At 49.3% G+C, this 18,084-nt stretch overlaps 1 protein-coding gene across 1 annotated transcript in view; it reads left to right on the top strand.

Moving 5' to 3' along the window:
• Nucleotides 1-326: 326 nt before the first annotated feature.
• Nucleotides 327-18,084, top strand: part of LOC122428159 (epididymis-specific alpha-mannosidase-like) — a 31,748-nt gene continuing 13,990 nt past the window's right edge. Inside the window, exons 1-9 of the mRNA XM_043447968.1 lie at nt 327-464; nt 1,931-2,077; nt 3,595-3,700; nt 12,553-12,725; nt 13,118-13,206; nt 13,804-13,981; nt 14,663-14,861; nt 15,728-15,918; nt 16,981-17,102. Of these exons, the coding sequence (XP_043303903.1) occupies nt 327-464; nt 1,931-2,077; nt 3,595-3,700; nt 12,553-12,725; nt 13,118-13,206; nt 13,804-13,981; nt 14,663-14,861; nt 15,728-15,918; nt 16,981-17,102 (1,343 nt within the window). The remainder of the gene's footprint in view (nt 465-1,930; nt 2,078-3,594; nt 3,701-12,552; nt 12,726-13,117; nt 13,207-13,803; nt 13,982-14,662; nt 14,862-15,727; nt 15,919-16,980; nt 17,103-18,084) is intronic.

The raw sequence follows: 18,084 nt of genomic DNA, 5'->3' as shown, positions 1-18,084 counted from the left end.
AGTTGGGAAATACCGGAGAGGCCTAAGGGAAGGGGCATGAGGACCAGGGTGAGGGGAGCCAGAGGGAAGCAGGCAGGCTTACCTGGGGAGGTGGTGTTTGGGGTTTGGCTAAAGGCAGATGGTCAGGAAACCCCAGATGGGGCAGAGTGCTGCAGGGCAGTGAGCGAGGGCCCCCGCCTGCACCGCTCAGGTGACAGCCTCTGTGTGGGCGTCACTCCTGGTCTCCTTCCCGCTCTGTCCACCAAAGGGCGGTGGCCCCATCGGCTGGCAGGAGGCGGGCCCCGCAGGCAGGGAGACGTCCTCCAGCCCCTGTGCTGGCCGAGGAGATGGAGCCGCGGGGCTGGCTGCCTCTGCTCCTGTGGTTGGGCCTGATGTGGCCCCTGGGGGCTCCTTCTGAGCCCCGACTGAGGGTATTCGTGGTTCCTCACAGCCACATGGACGTGGGCTGGCTGCACACCGTACAGGTAGGTGCCCCGAGTGACCCCTGCACACCTCTTGAAGCTGCGGCTCTTTTTCCATCTGAACTCCAGAGTGGGTTTGTGTCCTGGGTCTCTGCCATCAGGGAACTCGGCCTTGGGCCCACCTGTATTTGGCTACTTGACTGGATGTCGGCCTCTCGGGTGGCTAAGATAGTAAAGAATCTGCCTAAAATGCAGGTGACCTGAGTTGATCTCTGGCTCAGGAAGATCCCCTGGAGAAGGAAATGGTAACCCACTCAAGTATTCTTGCCTGGAGAATTCCAAGGACAGAGGAGCCTGGTGGGCTACAGTCCATTGGGTCACAAATAGTTGGACATGACTAAGCAACTAACATATACTGGCTGTGGGCTGGGGTGAGAATGTGTTCCCAGCCTGCAATGTGTGGAAGGTGTTCTTCATAATTCCATTGAGTGAATGAATGAACCAGGGCAGAGGAAAAGAGGGAAAGACTGATTTCCATAAGTTTCTGGTGCAGGTAACTGAAATGATTACCCAGGCCTGTGCAAGCTCTTTTCTGGAAGGAGGAAGGAAATAAGTGAATATGACCACTCTGTGATCATGGATACAATAGTTTCCATGAGACGTTAATAAGTGAGTCGCTCATTTTAAAGGGATTTGGGCAGCAAGAGGCCCTGAGGCTGAGTGTTGAGTCTGGTCCCGGCTCACTGGGCAGCCTCTGTGGGTGGTCACCCACCTGCATGTGGAACTGCTGATGTGTGGGAAGCAGGCTCGTCAACCCCAGTTGACAGAAGGGACACTGAGGCCCAGGGTGGGGTGCTGCCCAAGTCAGCAGACATCGCCACCTTGCCTGATAACCGCCTGCCCAGGGCTCCTTGCATTCCTTTATCAGCATCTGGGCACCACGGTGAGCCAGCCTGACCCAGATGGGAGCAGGCTTAGCTCCATCCTGGGGGCTCCCAGCCTCGGGGGAGGAGATAGATCCAGAGAGACGACTAGCGGGGTCAGCTCCTCTCAACCTCAGCTCTGACACACACTTCCCCAATCGCTTCATCCCAAGAAGGCCCATCTGACTCTCTCAACCTCAATCCCAGGGCCCTGTTATCAACTGAACTGTCCTCCAAGGCAGGAGTAGTCAGCACACCCCTTTGGGAAGCTGGCCTGGGCCTTGGCTGGGCTGGCACATCCCTCTGTTACATAGAGTTTCTGTCTCATCACGACTCTCCTCAGGGGAAGGCTTCCATCTAAGGGGGTCTGCCCGGGTCCTTCTCTCAGTGCAGGGCTCACCGCCCGTCCAGCACAGAGTGGTTACCAGGTTACTTGTCGGAAGAGCAGAGAAAGGAGAAGGGTAGGGCATGGGGCAGGCTGGGCGGGAGCGCCAGTGGACCCCGGACACCGTGTCTTCCCTGCACATTCCTCCTCGGTCCCTGGTCCACGTCCTCTGGTTTCCCCCATGGGTCTGGAGTGATGGTCTCTCCCCCTCCCCACCCCAGGAGAGCATGCAGGCTTATGTCATCAACGTCTACAACACCGTGGTGGAGGAGCTGACCCTTGAGAAGAAGCGCAGGTTCATCGCTGTGGAGCAGGAGTATTTCCGGCTCTGGTGGGATGGCGTCGCCTCGGAGGAGCAGAAAGGCCAGGTAACGCTGCCCTCAGGGGGTCCTCACCAGGCAAATGAGAGCAGACATCCTGGGGGGTCCCAGAGATGACCCTTCAGGAAGCTCCTGGGTTGTGTTCGTGTGACCAGGGCAGGGCTGCCTAGACCAGGAGGCCCCAACCCAGCTGAGCTGTGCCCAGGGTCCGTTTAGTACAGGTTTGTGGTCAGCCCCATGCCCAGGGGACAGGGTTGTGTTTGATCCTGCCTTTCTGGTTCCTCCTGAAAGGTTGCAGCTCTGGCAGCCCAGCCGGGCACTCAGCTGGTGAGAATGGGGTCACCTTTCACACTGGGCAATCCAGGGTGACCTGTGTCCACACCCTCTGAAATCATTTATGAGTCTGCGTGGCTCCCATGGACACTGGAGCCGGTGACCATCCAGGGCTGCAGGAGACCCTGTGGATTAACCTCCAGGCCTGATTAACTCCGTGTCACAGATGGTCAGAGGCCATGGTCCTTTCAGGGACACTACGGAGTGACCTGTGTCCACACCCTCTGACCTCATTTATGAGTCTGCATGGCTCCCACGGACACTGGAGCCAGTGACCATCCAGGGGTGCAAGGGACCCTGTGGTTTAGCCTCCGGGTCCTGATTAACTCTGTATCACAGGGGTCAGAGGCCATGGTCCTTGCAGGGGCAGTTTGGGGCCAGGTCCTCTCCCCCTCTCCACAGGATCACAGGTAGGGGCTGATCTCTTCAGCTGCATGTGAATTCACTGGTAGCATGATTAATGTTAAATTCCTGATTTAGTTAATTATAAAACAGCTATAATGATCTTCTTGCTCAACACTTACTGAACTATAGAATTAAAGGCATGCAGCTGCTAACGTTTACTTTCAAGTGGTTTAAGTAAACCATATTTTGTATTAAAATAAGTAAATAGTGTTAAGGAAATAGGTGAACAATATTAACAGTGAGATAATCTGGGGAAGCTGAAACTCCAGTTCTTTGGCCACCGGACGTGAAGAGCCAACTCATTGGAAAGGACCTTCATGCAGGGTAAGATTGAGGGCAGGAGGAGAACGGGATGACAGAGGATAAGGCGCTTGGATGGCATCACCAACTCAGTGGACATCCAATTGAGCAAACTCTGGGAGATAGTGAATGACAGGGAAGCCTGGAGTGCTTCAGGCCAAGGGGTTGCGAAGGGTCAGAGATAACTGATCAACTGAAAAACAACAATCTGTGGAATGACTTATGGGAAGTGAGCTTTTTTACAATCCTTGCAAGGCTTTCATAAGTCTGAAATTATTCCAAAACAAAAGGTGTGAACATATATACCTGTATATATGCCTGATGAAGCAGCAGCCAGGGCCAGGTGCTTTCTCAGAGCTGGACACAGTGCTGACCAGGACAGACAGCGTCCTCCTATTTGCAGAATAAATGAGGCTGAGGAGTTTGAAGGAAGGACCGTGAGATGCAGTAGACATGAGACCAACAAACATAAACAGTTCAGCCTGGGAGGTGTAACCTGGCCTTTTCTCTCTGCCCACTATGCCAAGGTCCGCCAGCTTGTGGCCGAAGGTCGCCTGGAGTTTGTCCTCGGAGGCCAGGTCATGCACGACGAGGCCGTGACCCACTATGATGACCAGATCCTCCAGCTCACAGGTTTGATTACCCTTCCCCAGACCAGGGTCCCTGTGGCCTCCATGGGGCTGGGACTGGGTATCTGAGCCCTTGTCCTGGACTCCATCTTCCACCCTCAGCAGGAGACTGTGACCATCAAAACTGTGATTGCTGGTGCTGCGTCCATGTGTGTGCCTGAGTATAGGAGATAAAGATGTGGATTCTTACCAGCCAGCCTGGCTGTGTCCTGACTCTGCTAACTCCCAACCCTGTGAAACTGGGCAAGTGATGCAACCTCATTAAGCCTAGGTTGCCTCCTGTATAAAAACATTTGATAATGATGCATGATCTATCTCAAAGGGGTGTTATAAAGTTTAAATTGAAATAATTCAAATAGATCACTTTGAGTACAGCATGTGGGTCCCTAGTCAATGATCAATAAGGGTCAGATGCCATCTCTGCCATCACCTCACATACCAACTGTTCAAGCAATACCAACACCTCCAACACCACCGCCATCACCACCATGACAATTGCCTCCATCCCTACCTGCACCTGTATCACCTCCAACAACACCACCTCCAAGCCTGTTATGATTGCCCCCTACACCACCCTCACCACCACTAACATCTTAGCACATCACTGCATAATTTATGACACCAACACCTCCAGCATCAGCGCCATCAGCATCACCACCATTACCAATGTCACCTTCACTATCTGCACCTGTACCACCTCCAATATCACTGCCTCCAAGTCCATGAGTCCTCCAGCACCACCATCATCACCACTAACACCTCAGCACATCATTGCATCACTCCTAACACCAACACCTCCAACACCAACACCAAAATTACCACCGTTATCACAACCTACCCACTATGCACCTTTTCCAAAACCACCACATTCCCCACCACTATTAGCACTCCCACCACCAGAAAAATTAAATGTACATTACTTTTTAAAAACACCGTTCTTGTACAGAAGGGGGACAAAAAGAAACAAATGTTGAAAAATACGGGAAACCTATTGAAAATGTGTTCTTTTCTCTTTTCCCCATTTCTCATTTCACCACCAACATCAATACCACTTCTAACTCTAGTGCATACAACCACTCTCTCAACCGTTACACCCACACCCTCACAACACCAACACCTCTGCTACCATCCAAATCTCATCACCTTCACCACCATGAAAACCAATAGCACCTCGTCTACTGCTAACATTACACCCTCTGCCATCAACAACTCTATCTCCACCACTGAAGCCCCACCAGAATCCCCAGCACAATCACCTTCATGGTCACCTCTAACACTCCAACCGCTCCTGGCACCATCAGTACCAGCACCACCACCAAAACCTCCAGGGTAACTCTACCACCTACTGCAGCACCACCATCATCAGTGCCAACACTGTAACAGGAAACTGATAAACGTTGCCAGCACCTCTACCATCCTCATACCATCATCATCACCGCCAACTCCATTCACACCATTGTTATCCCTGCCAACACCACAACCACTGTCATCATAGCCATCGTCACCATCACGGCCGTCATCAGTACCACCACCACCATCTCTTCCATGTGCGTTACTGACACAGGCACGTCACACCACCATCACCTTCACCACCTCCATCACCACACATACTGTCACGAAGGGCGCATTCTCCACCACTGAACAAGTGTTTTTCACAGGCATCACTTCACTCACCCCGGAGCGCAGGGTGTCCAGAGGGCGTCAGGCTCTCAGTCCCTTTCGCAGAAGGGACGCTAAGACAAAGCTACAAGAAGCACAAAGGGTCAGTGGGAGAGCCAGGCTGACTGCAGTGTGGGCTGGGTGCTAGCCCATTGTCACTCCACTGTAGAAACTCCTGAGTTTCTACTGCCTTATTTCTAGATGTAAGTGATAAGCTCATGGGAATCTTTGTGTTTTTCCATATAAACTACCACGTCTGCAAAATGCAGCCTCAGGCCTCACTTCCTGCCTTCTTCCTGTTCCTTCTGCTTCCTGCTTCCCAGATCTGCCCCTAAGACACGGCCTCCTGCGCTTTCAGAACAGGGTTTCTTGTTGTTTCCAGCAGACTCACCTAGGGAGTCTTATGTCCTGGAACCTTCCACTGGGGCCACAGTGCTCGAGCACCTCCCCTCTTCTGGCAATGACCGGTGCCTGATTCTCATCTGGGTCCCCAAGGCTCAGTCCAGGATTTGACCAGACCAAGGCTGGTGGGCATAGAGGGAGGGAAAGGGCACTGATCTGTCTTCCTCTGGGTACCTACAGAATGATCATTCCTCATCTCTGGTCTCAGACCACCATGCTCACCTCCCTGAACACTGCGCGCTGACCTTGCAAGCCAGACCAGAGGAGCCAGAGTCCAAGCATAGACAGGTTCCCATCACTGGGGCAGGAAGGGCTGTGGACCTCTCAATCCTCCCCAGGACATTCTCTGAGGCTCCATTTCCAAGACCAGCCAGGCCTGTGGGACCCTCAGAGGATGGGCCCTGACTTCATCTCATGATGACCTCCTGTTCTAAGAACAAGGCATACACTTACTTCCTCCAGTCCTGGTCACAGTCCTGTGGGACTGTGGATGGGGAGACTTACAAAACCCCATTCTTGCAGGTTGACTATCAGGCAAAAATGCTGCTGAAACTTACATGAATCATGCTGCTAGCAGGTGATAGTCACATTCTTTTTTCAAAATGCTACTTTTTCTTATTATATATTTTATTTAAGTACGGTTGACTTACAGGGTTTAGGTGCAGATTGATGTGATTCAGGTATACATACACACACATATTATTTTTGAAATTTTTTTCTTTTATAGGTTATTATGAGTTATTGACTATAGTTCCCTGTGCTGTACAGTATACCTTTGTTGTTTGTTGCATATCTATTTTTTAATTAAAAATCTAGAATTCCATTCATACTTAGTCAAACAAGTAAAATCAAAATGTCATACATTTTTAGTTAGGCAGAAATTCATAAATGTTCTAAAATATATGAGTATATGTTATGCATATTATATACATATATACACATATAGAAAAAAGAATTTCTCTTACACTTGAAGAAGGGGTGAAAGAGAACTAAAAAAGAAATGAATAAACTGGAAAACAAAAACTAAATGAAATGGGAGCACTGAATATTAAATAGAAAAAGGGAAACAAACTAGATAAAAGTAAAAGATCATCATATAGTCCAGTTGTTTTTATCTATGGTGGTTCATTAGAATCATATCTGGAGCTCTGGAGGGAAAAAAAGCAATACTTGGGCATTTGTGTTAAAAAAAATTCAAAAAAAAATTCTGATATGTATCTGCATTTTAAAAAGTGATTACAGGTTTTTCTATTAAATGGTAGTTTTGGTGATATAGAGTTCTATTATTTTTCTGTTGACTAATCATGACGCAATGGCACTGAGTAATAGTTACATAGTCACAAAGGTTCTTATCGATTTTCACAATCAATAGCCAGGCAAAAAATAAAAGATAATTGCAATTACAAATGATTATGGGAACATGATTAACCTAACAATATAAAATAGGAACAAATTATTTTTGTGGGTTAAACAGAGTGACCTGGTGAGTGGAGGTTGGTGCTTTTAATGCATTTACATTCGAGATGATTATCAATATGTTTGATCCAATTACCATTTTCTTAATTGTTTTGGGTTTATTTCCTGTAGATCTTTTTCCTCCCTGTGTTTCCTGCCTAGAGAAGTTCCTTTGGCATTTGCTGTAAAGCTGGTTTGGTGGAGCTCTCCAACAAATGTAAAGGATCTTCTCTAGACAGGAAACACAGAAAGGGTGTTTAACTTGAGCCCAAAACAACAAAGTAAATGGCAATGGGATCATACTCATCAGTAATTACCTTAAATGTAAATGGGTTGAATGCCCCAACTAAAAGACAAAGACTGGATGAATGGATAGAAAAACAAGACCCCTATATATGTTGCCTGTAAGAGACCCACCTGAAAACAAAGGACACATAAAGACTGAAAGTGAAGGGCTGGAAAAAGTTATCCACATAAATAGAGACCAAAAGACAGCAGGAGTAGCAATACTCATATCAGAGAAAATAGACTTTAAAATAAAGGCTGTGAAAAGAGACAAAGAAGGACACTCCATAATGATCAAGGGATCAATCCAAGAAGAAGATATAACAATTATAAATATATATGCACCCAATATAGGAGCACTGCAATATGTAAGGCAAATGCTAACAAGTATGAAAGGGGAAATTAACAATAACACAGTAATAGTGGGAGATTTCAATACCCCACTCACACCTTTGCATAGATCAACTAAACAGAAAATTAACAAGAAAACACAAGCTTTAAATGATACAATGGACCAGTTAGACCTAATTGATATCTACAGGACATTTCACCCTAAAACAATAAATTTTACCTTTTTCTCAAGTGCACATGGAACTTTCTCCAGGATAGATCACATCCTGTGCCATAAATCTAGCCTTGGTAAATTCAAAAAAATTGAAATCATTCCAAGCTTCTTTTCTGACCACAATAAAGTAAGATTAGATGTCAATTACAGGAGAAAAACTATTAAAAATTCCAACATATGGAGGCTGAACAACACGCTGCTGAATAAACAAAAAATCATAGAAGAAATAAAAAAAGAAATCAAAATATGTATGGAAACGAATGAAAATGAAAACACAACAACCCAAAACCTATGGGACACTGTAAACGCAGTGCTAAGGGGAAGGTTCACAGCAGTACAGGCTTAACTCAAAAACAAGAAAAAAGTCAAATAAATAACCTAACTGTACACCTAGAGAAACTAGAAAAGGAAGAAATGAAGAACCCCAGGGTTAGTAGATGGAAAGAAATCTTAAAAATTAGGGCAGAAATAAATGCAAAAGAAACGAAAGAGACCATAGCAAAAATCAACAAAGCTAAAAGCTGGTTTTTTGAGAAGATAAATAAAATTGACAAGCCATTAGCCAGATTCATCACGAAACAAAGGGAGAAGAATCAAATCAACAAAATTAGAAATGAAAATGGAGAAATGACAACAGACAACACAGAAATACAAAGGATCATAAGAGACTACTATCAGCAACTATATGCCAATAAAATGGACAGCTTCGAAGAAATGGACAAATTCTTAGAAAAGTACAACTTTCCAAAACTGAACCAGGAAGAAGTAGAAAATCTTAACAGACCCGGAAGCACGGAAATCAAAACTGTAATCAGAAATCTTCCAGCAAATAAAAGCACAAGACCAGACAGCTTCATAGCTGAATTCTACCAAAAATTTACAGAAGAGCTAACACCTATCCTACTCAAACTCTTCCAGAAAACTGCAGAAGAACGTAAACTTCCAAACTCATTCTATGAGGCCACCATCACCCTAATACCAAAACCAGACAAAGATGCAACAAAAAAAGCAAACTGCAGGCCAATATCACTGATGAACATAGATGCAAAAAATCCTTAACAAAATTCTAGCAAACAGAATCCAACAACATATTAAAAAGGTCATACATCATGACCAAGTGGGCTTTATCCCAGGGATGCAAAGACTCTTCAATATCTGCAAATCAATCAATGTAATACACCACATGAACAAATTGAAAGATAAAAACCATATGATTATCTCAATAGATGCATAGAAAGCCTTTGACAAAATTCAGCATCCACTTATGATAAAAACCCTCCAGAAAGCAGGAATAGAAGGAACATACCCCAACATAATAAAAGCTAGATATGACAAATCCACAGCAAACTTTATCCTCAATGGTGAAAAATTGAAAGCATTTCCCTTAGAGTCAGGAACAAGATAAGAGTGCCCACTCTCACCACTACTATTCAATATAGTTTTGGAAGTTTTAGCCACAGCAATCAGAGCAGAAGAAGAAATAAAACATTCCGGATGGGAAAAGAGGAAGTAAAGCTCTCTCTGTTTGCAGATGACATGATCCTCTACATAGAAAACCCTAAAGACTCCACCAGAAAAGTACTAGAGCTAATCAATGAATATAGCAAAGTTGCAGGATATAAAATTAACACACAGAAATCCTTTGCATTTCTATTCACTAACAATGAGAAAACAGAAAGAGAAATTAAGGAAACATTTCCATTCACCATTGAAACGAAAAGAATAAAATACTTAGGAATAAATCTACCTAAAGAAACACAAGACCTGTAAATAGAAAACTATAATACCATGTTAATTGATTGGAAGAATCAATATAGTGAAAATGAGTATACTACCCAAAGCAATCTATAGATTCATGCAACCCCCCCCCACCCCCCATCAAGCTACCAATGGTATTTTCCACAGAACTAGAACAAATAATTCACATTTTTGTATGGAAATGCAGAAAAGCTTAAATAGCCAAAGCAATCCTGAGAAAGAAGAATGGAACTGGAGGAATCAACCTGCCTGACTTCAGGCTATACTACAAAGCAACAGTCATCAAGACAGTATGGTACTGGCACAAAGACAGAAATATAGATCAATGGAATAAAATAGAAAGCCCAGAGATAAATCCAAGCACCTATGGACATCTTATCTTTGACAAAGGAGGCAAGAATATACAATGAAGAGAAGTCAATCTCTTTAACAAGTGGTGTTGGGACAACTGGTCAACCACTTGGAAAAGAATGAAACTAGAACACTTTCTAACACCATACACAAAAATAAACTCAAAATGGATTAAAGATTTAAACATAAGACCAGAAACTATAAAACTCCTAGAGGAAAACATAGGCAAAACACTCTCCAACATAAATCACAGCAGGATCCTCTATGACCCACCTCCCAGAATATTGGAAATAAAAGCAAAACTAAACAAATGGGACCTAATGAAACTTAAAAGCTTTTGCACTACAAAGGAAACTATAAGTAAGGTGAAAAGACAGCCCTCAGATTGGGAGAAAATAATAGCAAATGAAGAAACACACAAAGGATTAATCTCAAAAATATACAAGCAACTCCTGCAGCTCAATTCCAGAAAAATAAATGACCCAATCAAAAAATGGGCCAAAAGAACTAAACAGACATTTCTCCAAAGAAGACATACAGATGGCTAACAAACACATGAAAAGATGCTCAACATCACTCATTATTAGAGAAATGCAAATCAAAACCACAATGAGGTACCATTACACGCCAGTCAGGATGGCTGCTATCCAAAAGTCTACAAGCAATAAATGCTGGAGAGGGTGTGGAGAAAAGGGAACCTTCTTACCCTGTTGGTGGGAATGCAAACTAGTACAGCCACTATGGAAAACAGTGTGGAGCTTTCTTAAAAAACTGGAAATAGAACTGCCATATGACCCAGCAATCCCACTTCTGGGCATACACACTGAGGAAACCAGATCTGAAAGAGACACATGCACCCCAATGTTCATCGCAACACTGTTTATAATAGCCAGGACATGGAAGCAACCTAGATGCCCATCAGCAGATGAATGGATAAGGAAGCTGTGGTACATATACACCATGGAATATTACTCAGCCGTTAGAAAGAATTCATTTGAATCAGTTCTAATGAGATGGATGAAACTGGAGCCCATTATACAGAGTGAAGTAAGCCAGAAAGATAAAGAACATTACAGCATACTAGCACATATATATGGAATTTAGAAAGATGGTAACGATAACCCTATATGCAAAACAGAAAAAGAGACACAGAAGTACAGAATAGACTTTTGAACTCTGTGGGAGAAGGTGAGGGTGGGATGTTTCGAAAGAACAGCATGTATATTATCTATGGGGAAACAGATCACCAGCCCAGGTGGGATGCATGAGACAAGTGCTCGGGCCTGGTGCACTGGGAAGACCCAGAGGAATCGGGTGGAGAGGGAGGTGGGAGGGGGGATCGGGATGGGGAATACGTGTAACTCTATGGCTGATTCATATCAATGTATGACAAAACCCACTGAAATGTTGTGAAGTAATTAGCCTCCAACTAATTAAAAAAAAAAAAAAAGAGAGAGATGTTTTGGCCAGGAGTCCCCATTTTTCAAAGGATACCATGACCATTCCATATCACAGAAGAAGATCAGGCATGTCTTCTTAACCCCTGGGGATCAAACTTCTCCCTGCATTAAAAACAAACAAACAAACAACAACAAAAAAAAACCAGAAAAACATTTTAAAAGAGTGGTTCTGGAACTGCTAGCTCCCGTCTGTAACAGAGAAAACAGCGGCACCCACAGCCATGCTTTTTTCCACCAGAGGCGTCCTTCCCTGCTCTAGATGGGGGTGTACACAGGCTCTCCACCAAACCTTTCCGTCTCTGGTCAGACTTTGTCAGTCCCTTCCCGACGCAGGCATCTTACCCGTCCTTCTCAGATCTACCACCGAGGCAGGGGGGAGAGCACAAGGGGAAGACCTGAGAGCATCTCAGACTGATGTAGTGCCATACCACCAAAACCTTTGTTTGATAGGCCCTCTTCTCTGAAGCCACCTGGGTTGGAGCAGAGTACTTTTCCCAGAATGTTTCCCAAGCTTGGGCTCCTAGGGAAGGCATCCATCTTTCATGTGCCTGAGTACAGTCCTGACCGCAGTAGAAGCAGTGAGTCATAAAGGGACACACAACAGCCAAGATATCCCATCTGAGAGTAACCAGGCCCGTATATGTATAGCCAAAGAGGTGGTAGGGGGTTGGCCAGAGATTAGATTATATTGGGGGGAAACCCTGGGGGAATTGGAATCAATGGCATCTCAAATATGGGACTTTCTGCAGTCACCCTGATTCCTGCTTCTATGGATAAAGATGTGAATAGACCAATGATTCTGGGAAGAAGTCCTAATATTAGCATCTATTTCACAAGACCCTCCTTGCCTATTAGGTGGCATCCCAACCCTGGAGAAGGGCACAGGGCCCTGAGGGAGTGACGAAACTTATCTCTTTGCAGAAGGACATGGGTTTCTCTATGACACATTTGGGGTCCGGCCACAGTTCTCCTGGCAGGTGGACTCATTTGGTGCATCCGCCACGACCCCCACCCTCTTTGCCCTGGCGGGCTTTAATGCCCACGTCATCTCCAGGATCGACTACGACCTGAAGGAGGCCATGCAGAAAAACCGGGTGAGTGGTGAGCCACATCTAGTCATCCACTTTCTCACCATCAGAACTGAAAAACGCTGCTGTACCTTTAGTGATGGTGATGAGCTCCCTGTGTCTGGGGACATTCAAGGCAAGTTAGAGACAGCCCGGCTGGCAGACCCTGGCGGAGAGTCCTGCCCTGAGGAGGGTCAGATGAAAGTGCAGGCAGGCACCGTCTGGAGGGCCAATTCCTCCACCAATATGGCTTTGGGAGGTCAGTGGGAATCTAAAGGAGGGGGCAGCAGAGGGAGATCTTGACCATGAACCACTGAGAGGAGCGGGTGTGGGCGGCTAGGAAACTCGGGTCGGATCTGGAGAGGGGAGCCGCAGCCACGTCGCCCCTGGGCCTCACTCTGTTCCCTCCGGGTCTGCAGCAGCTGCAGTTCGTGTGGCGAGGGTCCAGATCCCTGTCGGCGCAGCAAGAAATCTTCACACACGTCCTGGACCAGTTTGGCTACTGCTCGTGAGCACCTGCTTGGGGCCAGTCCTGGTCCCAGCACCCTCCCTCGACCAGCTTAACCACGCCCCTCATGGCCAGCCCTGAGGGCTCGCACTGAGCACCCATCTTACAGAAGGAACAGCTGAGGCCTGGACACCCAGCCAAGGTCCAGCGGTAGCAGCATGGGGCAGCTGGAGTGGCTCAGGCAATTGAGTTGAGGCTTCCGAGTTCTGGCACCAGCCCTCCTGTGGGCTGTCTGGTGGGGGGCCCGGCATCCAGTCCCCTCTGCCCTCTGTTCCTCGAGGCCGTGGGTGGGGGCTGAGCCCTCATGAACAGGGGAGGTGGGATGAAGCGGCAGCTGAGAGAAGAGGCAAGGGGGACTCACTGGCAGGTTCTGGGTGCCCTGTAGGATCAGAGTGAGGTGCCCAAGTGGCCACAGGGCTCACGCGGGGGCATCTTCTGTCCATGCAGCTCTCTGCTGCCCACCACTGCCCTGTCCACCCCCTGATGGGAGACAGAGGCCCCGATGCTCTGGCCTCCCTGAGCCCTGCCTGCCTCCCAGACATTGTGCTGCTGTCCTTTTCAGGGCTGGGCCCCCTAATGCTCCTCTCTCTCTCTCAGTGAGGGATTTAACTGGGATGGCGAAGCCATCTTCCCAGGTACACCCCTGAATGGCTTGTACCCCCAAATACAAATCCCTGTCACTGAGGACAGCATCCCAAACTTTACCAGTCTCCTGTTGAACAATGTGTTGACTCGAGCCTCCTGGTTCCGGACACCACACATCCTCTGGCCCTGGGTGAGTTGGGGTCCCAGGCCCTGGTTCCTCAGCTCTGCGCAGGGACTGCTCTCTTCGGTCTGACATCAGCACTTGGGTCCACCCAAGATTGTGTGTCCACCTCTAACTATTCCAGTGTCCATCCAGGCGGTGGGATTTCCCAGCCCCAGCTCAGTCCTCCTTCCCTGCACCCTGAGTCCTCACCCAGTCTACCAGCTCCTTCCCCACCCTGGATCACCCCCAAAGTCTCCACCTCTGATGCATCTCCTCCCCCACGCAGGCTCCAGCTCCTTCCCAGCACTCCCCCTCCTTTCCCCTTAACAGTGCTGGGAGCAGAGGCCTTGACCTGAATCCTGGCTCCCTACTCAGGGCCTGTGAGACTCTGAACACTCTGAGCCTCACTTTCCTCATCTGTGAAATGTGGATGATGACAGGACCTGCTCCATAGGCTGGATTTGAGGTCAAGTGGGGAAGACACCCCTGGGGGACAGTGCCCGACACCCAGTCACCATTGTGGTCACAGCCAAACTGGATGGAGCACCTGCTGTGCTCCCAGAGGAGAGAGCTAGTGAGCTACGTGGGGGGCTTCAGGGTCCACCATGGGGAGAGGGGGGTGGCCGTGGGGATAAGAGAAGCACTCCCTGTGCAGGTTGGGCTCTGCACCCAGAAGGGCTGGGCATTGCTTCTATCCCCCTGCTGCAGGGATGTGACAGGGAGTTCTTCAATGCCTCGCTGCAATTCGCCAACATGGACATTATAATGGAATACATCAACAGTCACGCATCGGAGTTCAATTTCTCGATGGAGTACGCCACGCTAGGCGACTACTTCCAGGCTGTGCACTCTGACCAAGTCGCCTGGCAGGTCGGAGACCACCACGACTTCCTGCCCTATTCCTCGGGTAGGAGCCTCTGGAGTTGAGGGGGGATTCGGTGCCAGAGAGAGGTCACCAAATCAGTGACAGGCGGTTTCCCAGGCTGCTCAGCTCCGTCAGTGGAGCTCACAGGGCCGCTGGATCACAGGCAGCCCTACCTCACCTGCCTGCCTCGCGTGGATTGCCTGGGGTGGGGACAGAGGATAGGCGGGCTCAGTGTTGTCCACTGTTCCTTCCCCAGTTCCCTCCTTTCACAAGAGAGGCTTGAGTGATGTTCAGAGGCAGACTTGGTATCCGGCGGGGCACTGGCGGGGGTAGGTAATGCCCCTTTGGGACTTTGTCATGCCATGACCTTTGTGTCCAGGGTGAGGAGAGTGGTTTCAGGGATCTCAGCTCCCATTGGCCACGCCACCCAGCCCCCATGGGCAACCAGAGGGACCCACTCGAAGGCATGCCTCTCCAGACCCTGATTTTCCTCAGAGGCACAGAGGGGCGGCCAGCACTCCAGCCCTTCCATTCTGTGTCCTGACCTCCTGGCCTCATCCCTCTACCTCTTCCTCTGAAGTCCTCCAGGGCCCTTCCCCACAGGGCATCCCAGGGACCCCGGTGCACACTGGGATTCTTGTTCTTGTCACAGTCCTTCAGCACTCGGGCCTCTCCAGGCCTGCCCCAGCCCAGCCTAACCCTGCCAGCTGCCCAGGCCTTCCAGGGATCTTGTACCATTGCTGACCTGGCTGGACCAGAAACCCTGAGATCACCCCCTGGCCTAGGCTGTGTCCCTGGGGACCCAGGCAGATCCATCTCTGACCTCATCTTTTTCAGCATTTCCCAGGTGGGGATCAGGGGCCTCCATGGGCAGGCCCTTACACCAACTCCTGGCCTTTTGCTCCTAGACATGCATCATGCCTGGACTGGATTCTACGCTTCCCGAAGTGCGTTCAAGGCGCTGGCGAGGCGAGCCAGCACTCTGCTGTACGCTGGGGAGTCCATGTTCACACGCCACGTGCTGTTGGCTCCGCACCCACACCTGGACCCGGCCTGGGGCCTGCAGCAGCTCCAGCAGCTCCGCTGGGCGGTCTCCGAGGTAACGCAAGGCCTCCCAGAGACAGGACAGGATTGGACCCTCCTGGGCTGTGTGCTTACCCACCCCCACCCCCCCAGGCCAGCACTCCTCCCTGTCCCTGGTCCCTACAGGTCCCTTTTACAGATGAGAACACTGAGGTCACCTTGGTCACAAGACCATGCATGATGAAGCTGCCCCAAGGCTAGGACCATGGCCTGCCAAGACTTAGAGCCAGACAGCCCCAGAGTGGAAAGGGCAATGTGGAGCGGCATTGGTGTCCAACTCTCCTGGCTGGTTCAGATCCCAGCTCAGCTCAGTGACCTGAGGCTACTGACTGTCCCTCTCTGAGCTCTCATTTCCTCCTTGGAAAGTGAGACCCACATGCTGACTCAGCACATTGATGGGACAGTTGAATGTGATCGTACTCATAAGGTGGTGGGCTCTGTGGCTGACACAAACAAAGTTGCTCATGAATCTCCATCTTACTTGTTCCCCACTGTGCAGAAGGGAAAAATGAGACCCAAGATTTCCTATAGCTTTTCTCTTCTCCACTCAGAAATGGGCCACACGGGCCATGACATTCATAGTCTAAAGGGAATTGCTGGCAGGCCCACTCATTGTGCAGTGTGAGATGGGATTGACTTTAGCATCCATCAAGGTGGGCGGATGCGTGGCTTCACCTCACGGGGACTCAAGTTTCCCTTCTGGGAAGAGGAGGTCATCCACCCTACATGGTGCAGTCAAGTACCAGGCCAGGTGTGGGGCTTCTCTGGAGCAGGTTATCAGCACTTCTGGGATGACTGGGTCACAGTGGGAAGCTTGGCAGGGCCCTTTCCAGAGGTCTGTCTTCTGTCCAGGGTCAGGGACACAAGTTATGTGTTTTCCCGAGGTCAACAACATTTGGACAAGATCATCAGCCTCTCTGACCTCAGTTTTCTCTTCTGTAAAGTGGGAGGAACCCCCAATGCTCCAGCAGCACCTGCTGAGAGGGAAGAGGAGTCAGGGCCCAGTGGGTTGAGGACAGCAGGTGCTGAGCAGAGGCTGGCCTGACCTCACTCTTGTCCTGCTCCTGCGGGGGCCCAGGTCCAGCACCACGACGCCATCACCGGGACTCACGCCCTCAAGGTTGATGACATGTTTGTGGAGCACCTGAGCACCGGGATGCAAGGGGTGCACACACTGATGGCCTCCATCATCCAGGACAGGTCTCCAGCCCACTCAGGTAAGGAAGGCCCCTGGGGGCACAGTGGGCTATGGTGTGTGTCTGCCCCGGCCTGAAAAGAGAGCCTGAGGATCAGGGGATGGACTGGGACACCTGAACTTCAGACTCGAGTCCCGTCTAGGGGAGGCTCTCATTTCAGTGTGAGCTGGGCAGGTGCCTTCACTTCACTGAGCCGTTTCCACTCTGTGATTCAGCAAAGGCTGATATGCCAACTAGAGGCAGGAATAAATGCTAACGCAGTCTGGATGTTGCCAAGCACACTGCTCGCACAATTTAGTGTAGCACCTCACATCTCTGAAAAGCTGGAAGTGTCACTGTCCTCACTTCATAGCTGAGGACACACACAGAAGGCAGAGGTCATGGACCTGAGCAGGGCCACACCGGAAGGATTAGGGCCAAGAGTCCTGTGCTGCCCAGCTCTGCAGACAGGTGCACATGTTCTTTTGACTTGGCGGATGTCCCAGTTGGTGAATGACTGGTCACCCCAGTTGCCTGGAGCTGACAGTCTTCATCCTTGAAAATCCTGGGCAAACAGAGACAACTGTTCTCCCTGCAGGAGCATGTGGCCCGCCCACCTTCCCAGGGCCTATGCTCACCCTCTGGCACTGTGCCCTCCCCGCTCCGCCTCTCCTTTCCCTGCTCCGCCCTCCCCTCCCCTCCCCTCCCCGCTCCGTCCTCCCCTCCTCTCCCCCAGCTCTGACCTCCGATCTGCATCTGTGTACAGTCCCATCCTACCTTCAGACCCTGGAAGGGCCCTGGGGTCAAGGGTGCAGCAGACTGGAATCCTGTCCACGGCGACTGCAGTCAGCAGGGGATGATGGTCATAGAAAGGGAGGTAGACCTGGGTCGTTCCAGTGTCTGGTGAGGCCAGCCATTCCCATGAGCTCATGGGGGCAGCTCCTCAAGCAAGGGGCAGGTGGAGAGCCCAGGAAGGCATCCAGCCACGGGAACTGCCTGGGCAGAAG

This window comes from Cervus canadensis, chromosome 26 (assembly GCF_019320065.1).
Source record: "Cervus canadensis isolate Bull #8, Minnesota chromosome 26, ASM1932006v1, whole genome shotgun sequence".
NCBI classification, from domain to species: domain Eukaryota; kingdom Metazoa; phylum Chordata; class Mammalia; order Artiodactyla; family Cervidae; genus Cervus; species Cervus canadensis.
The sequence above is the reverse complement of the archived record's forward strand: the minus strand, read 5'-3'. Positions and strand labels throughout refer to the sequence as shown.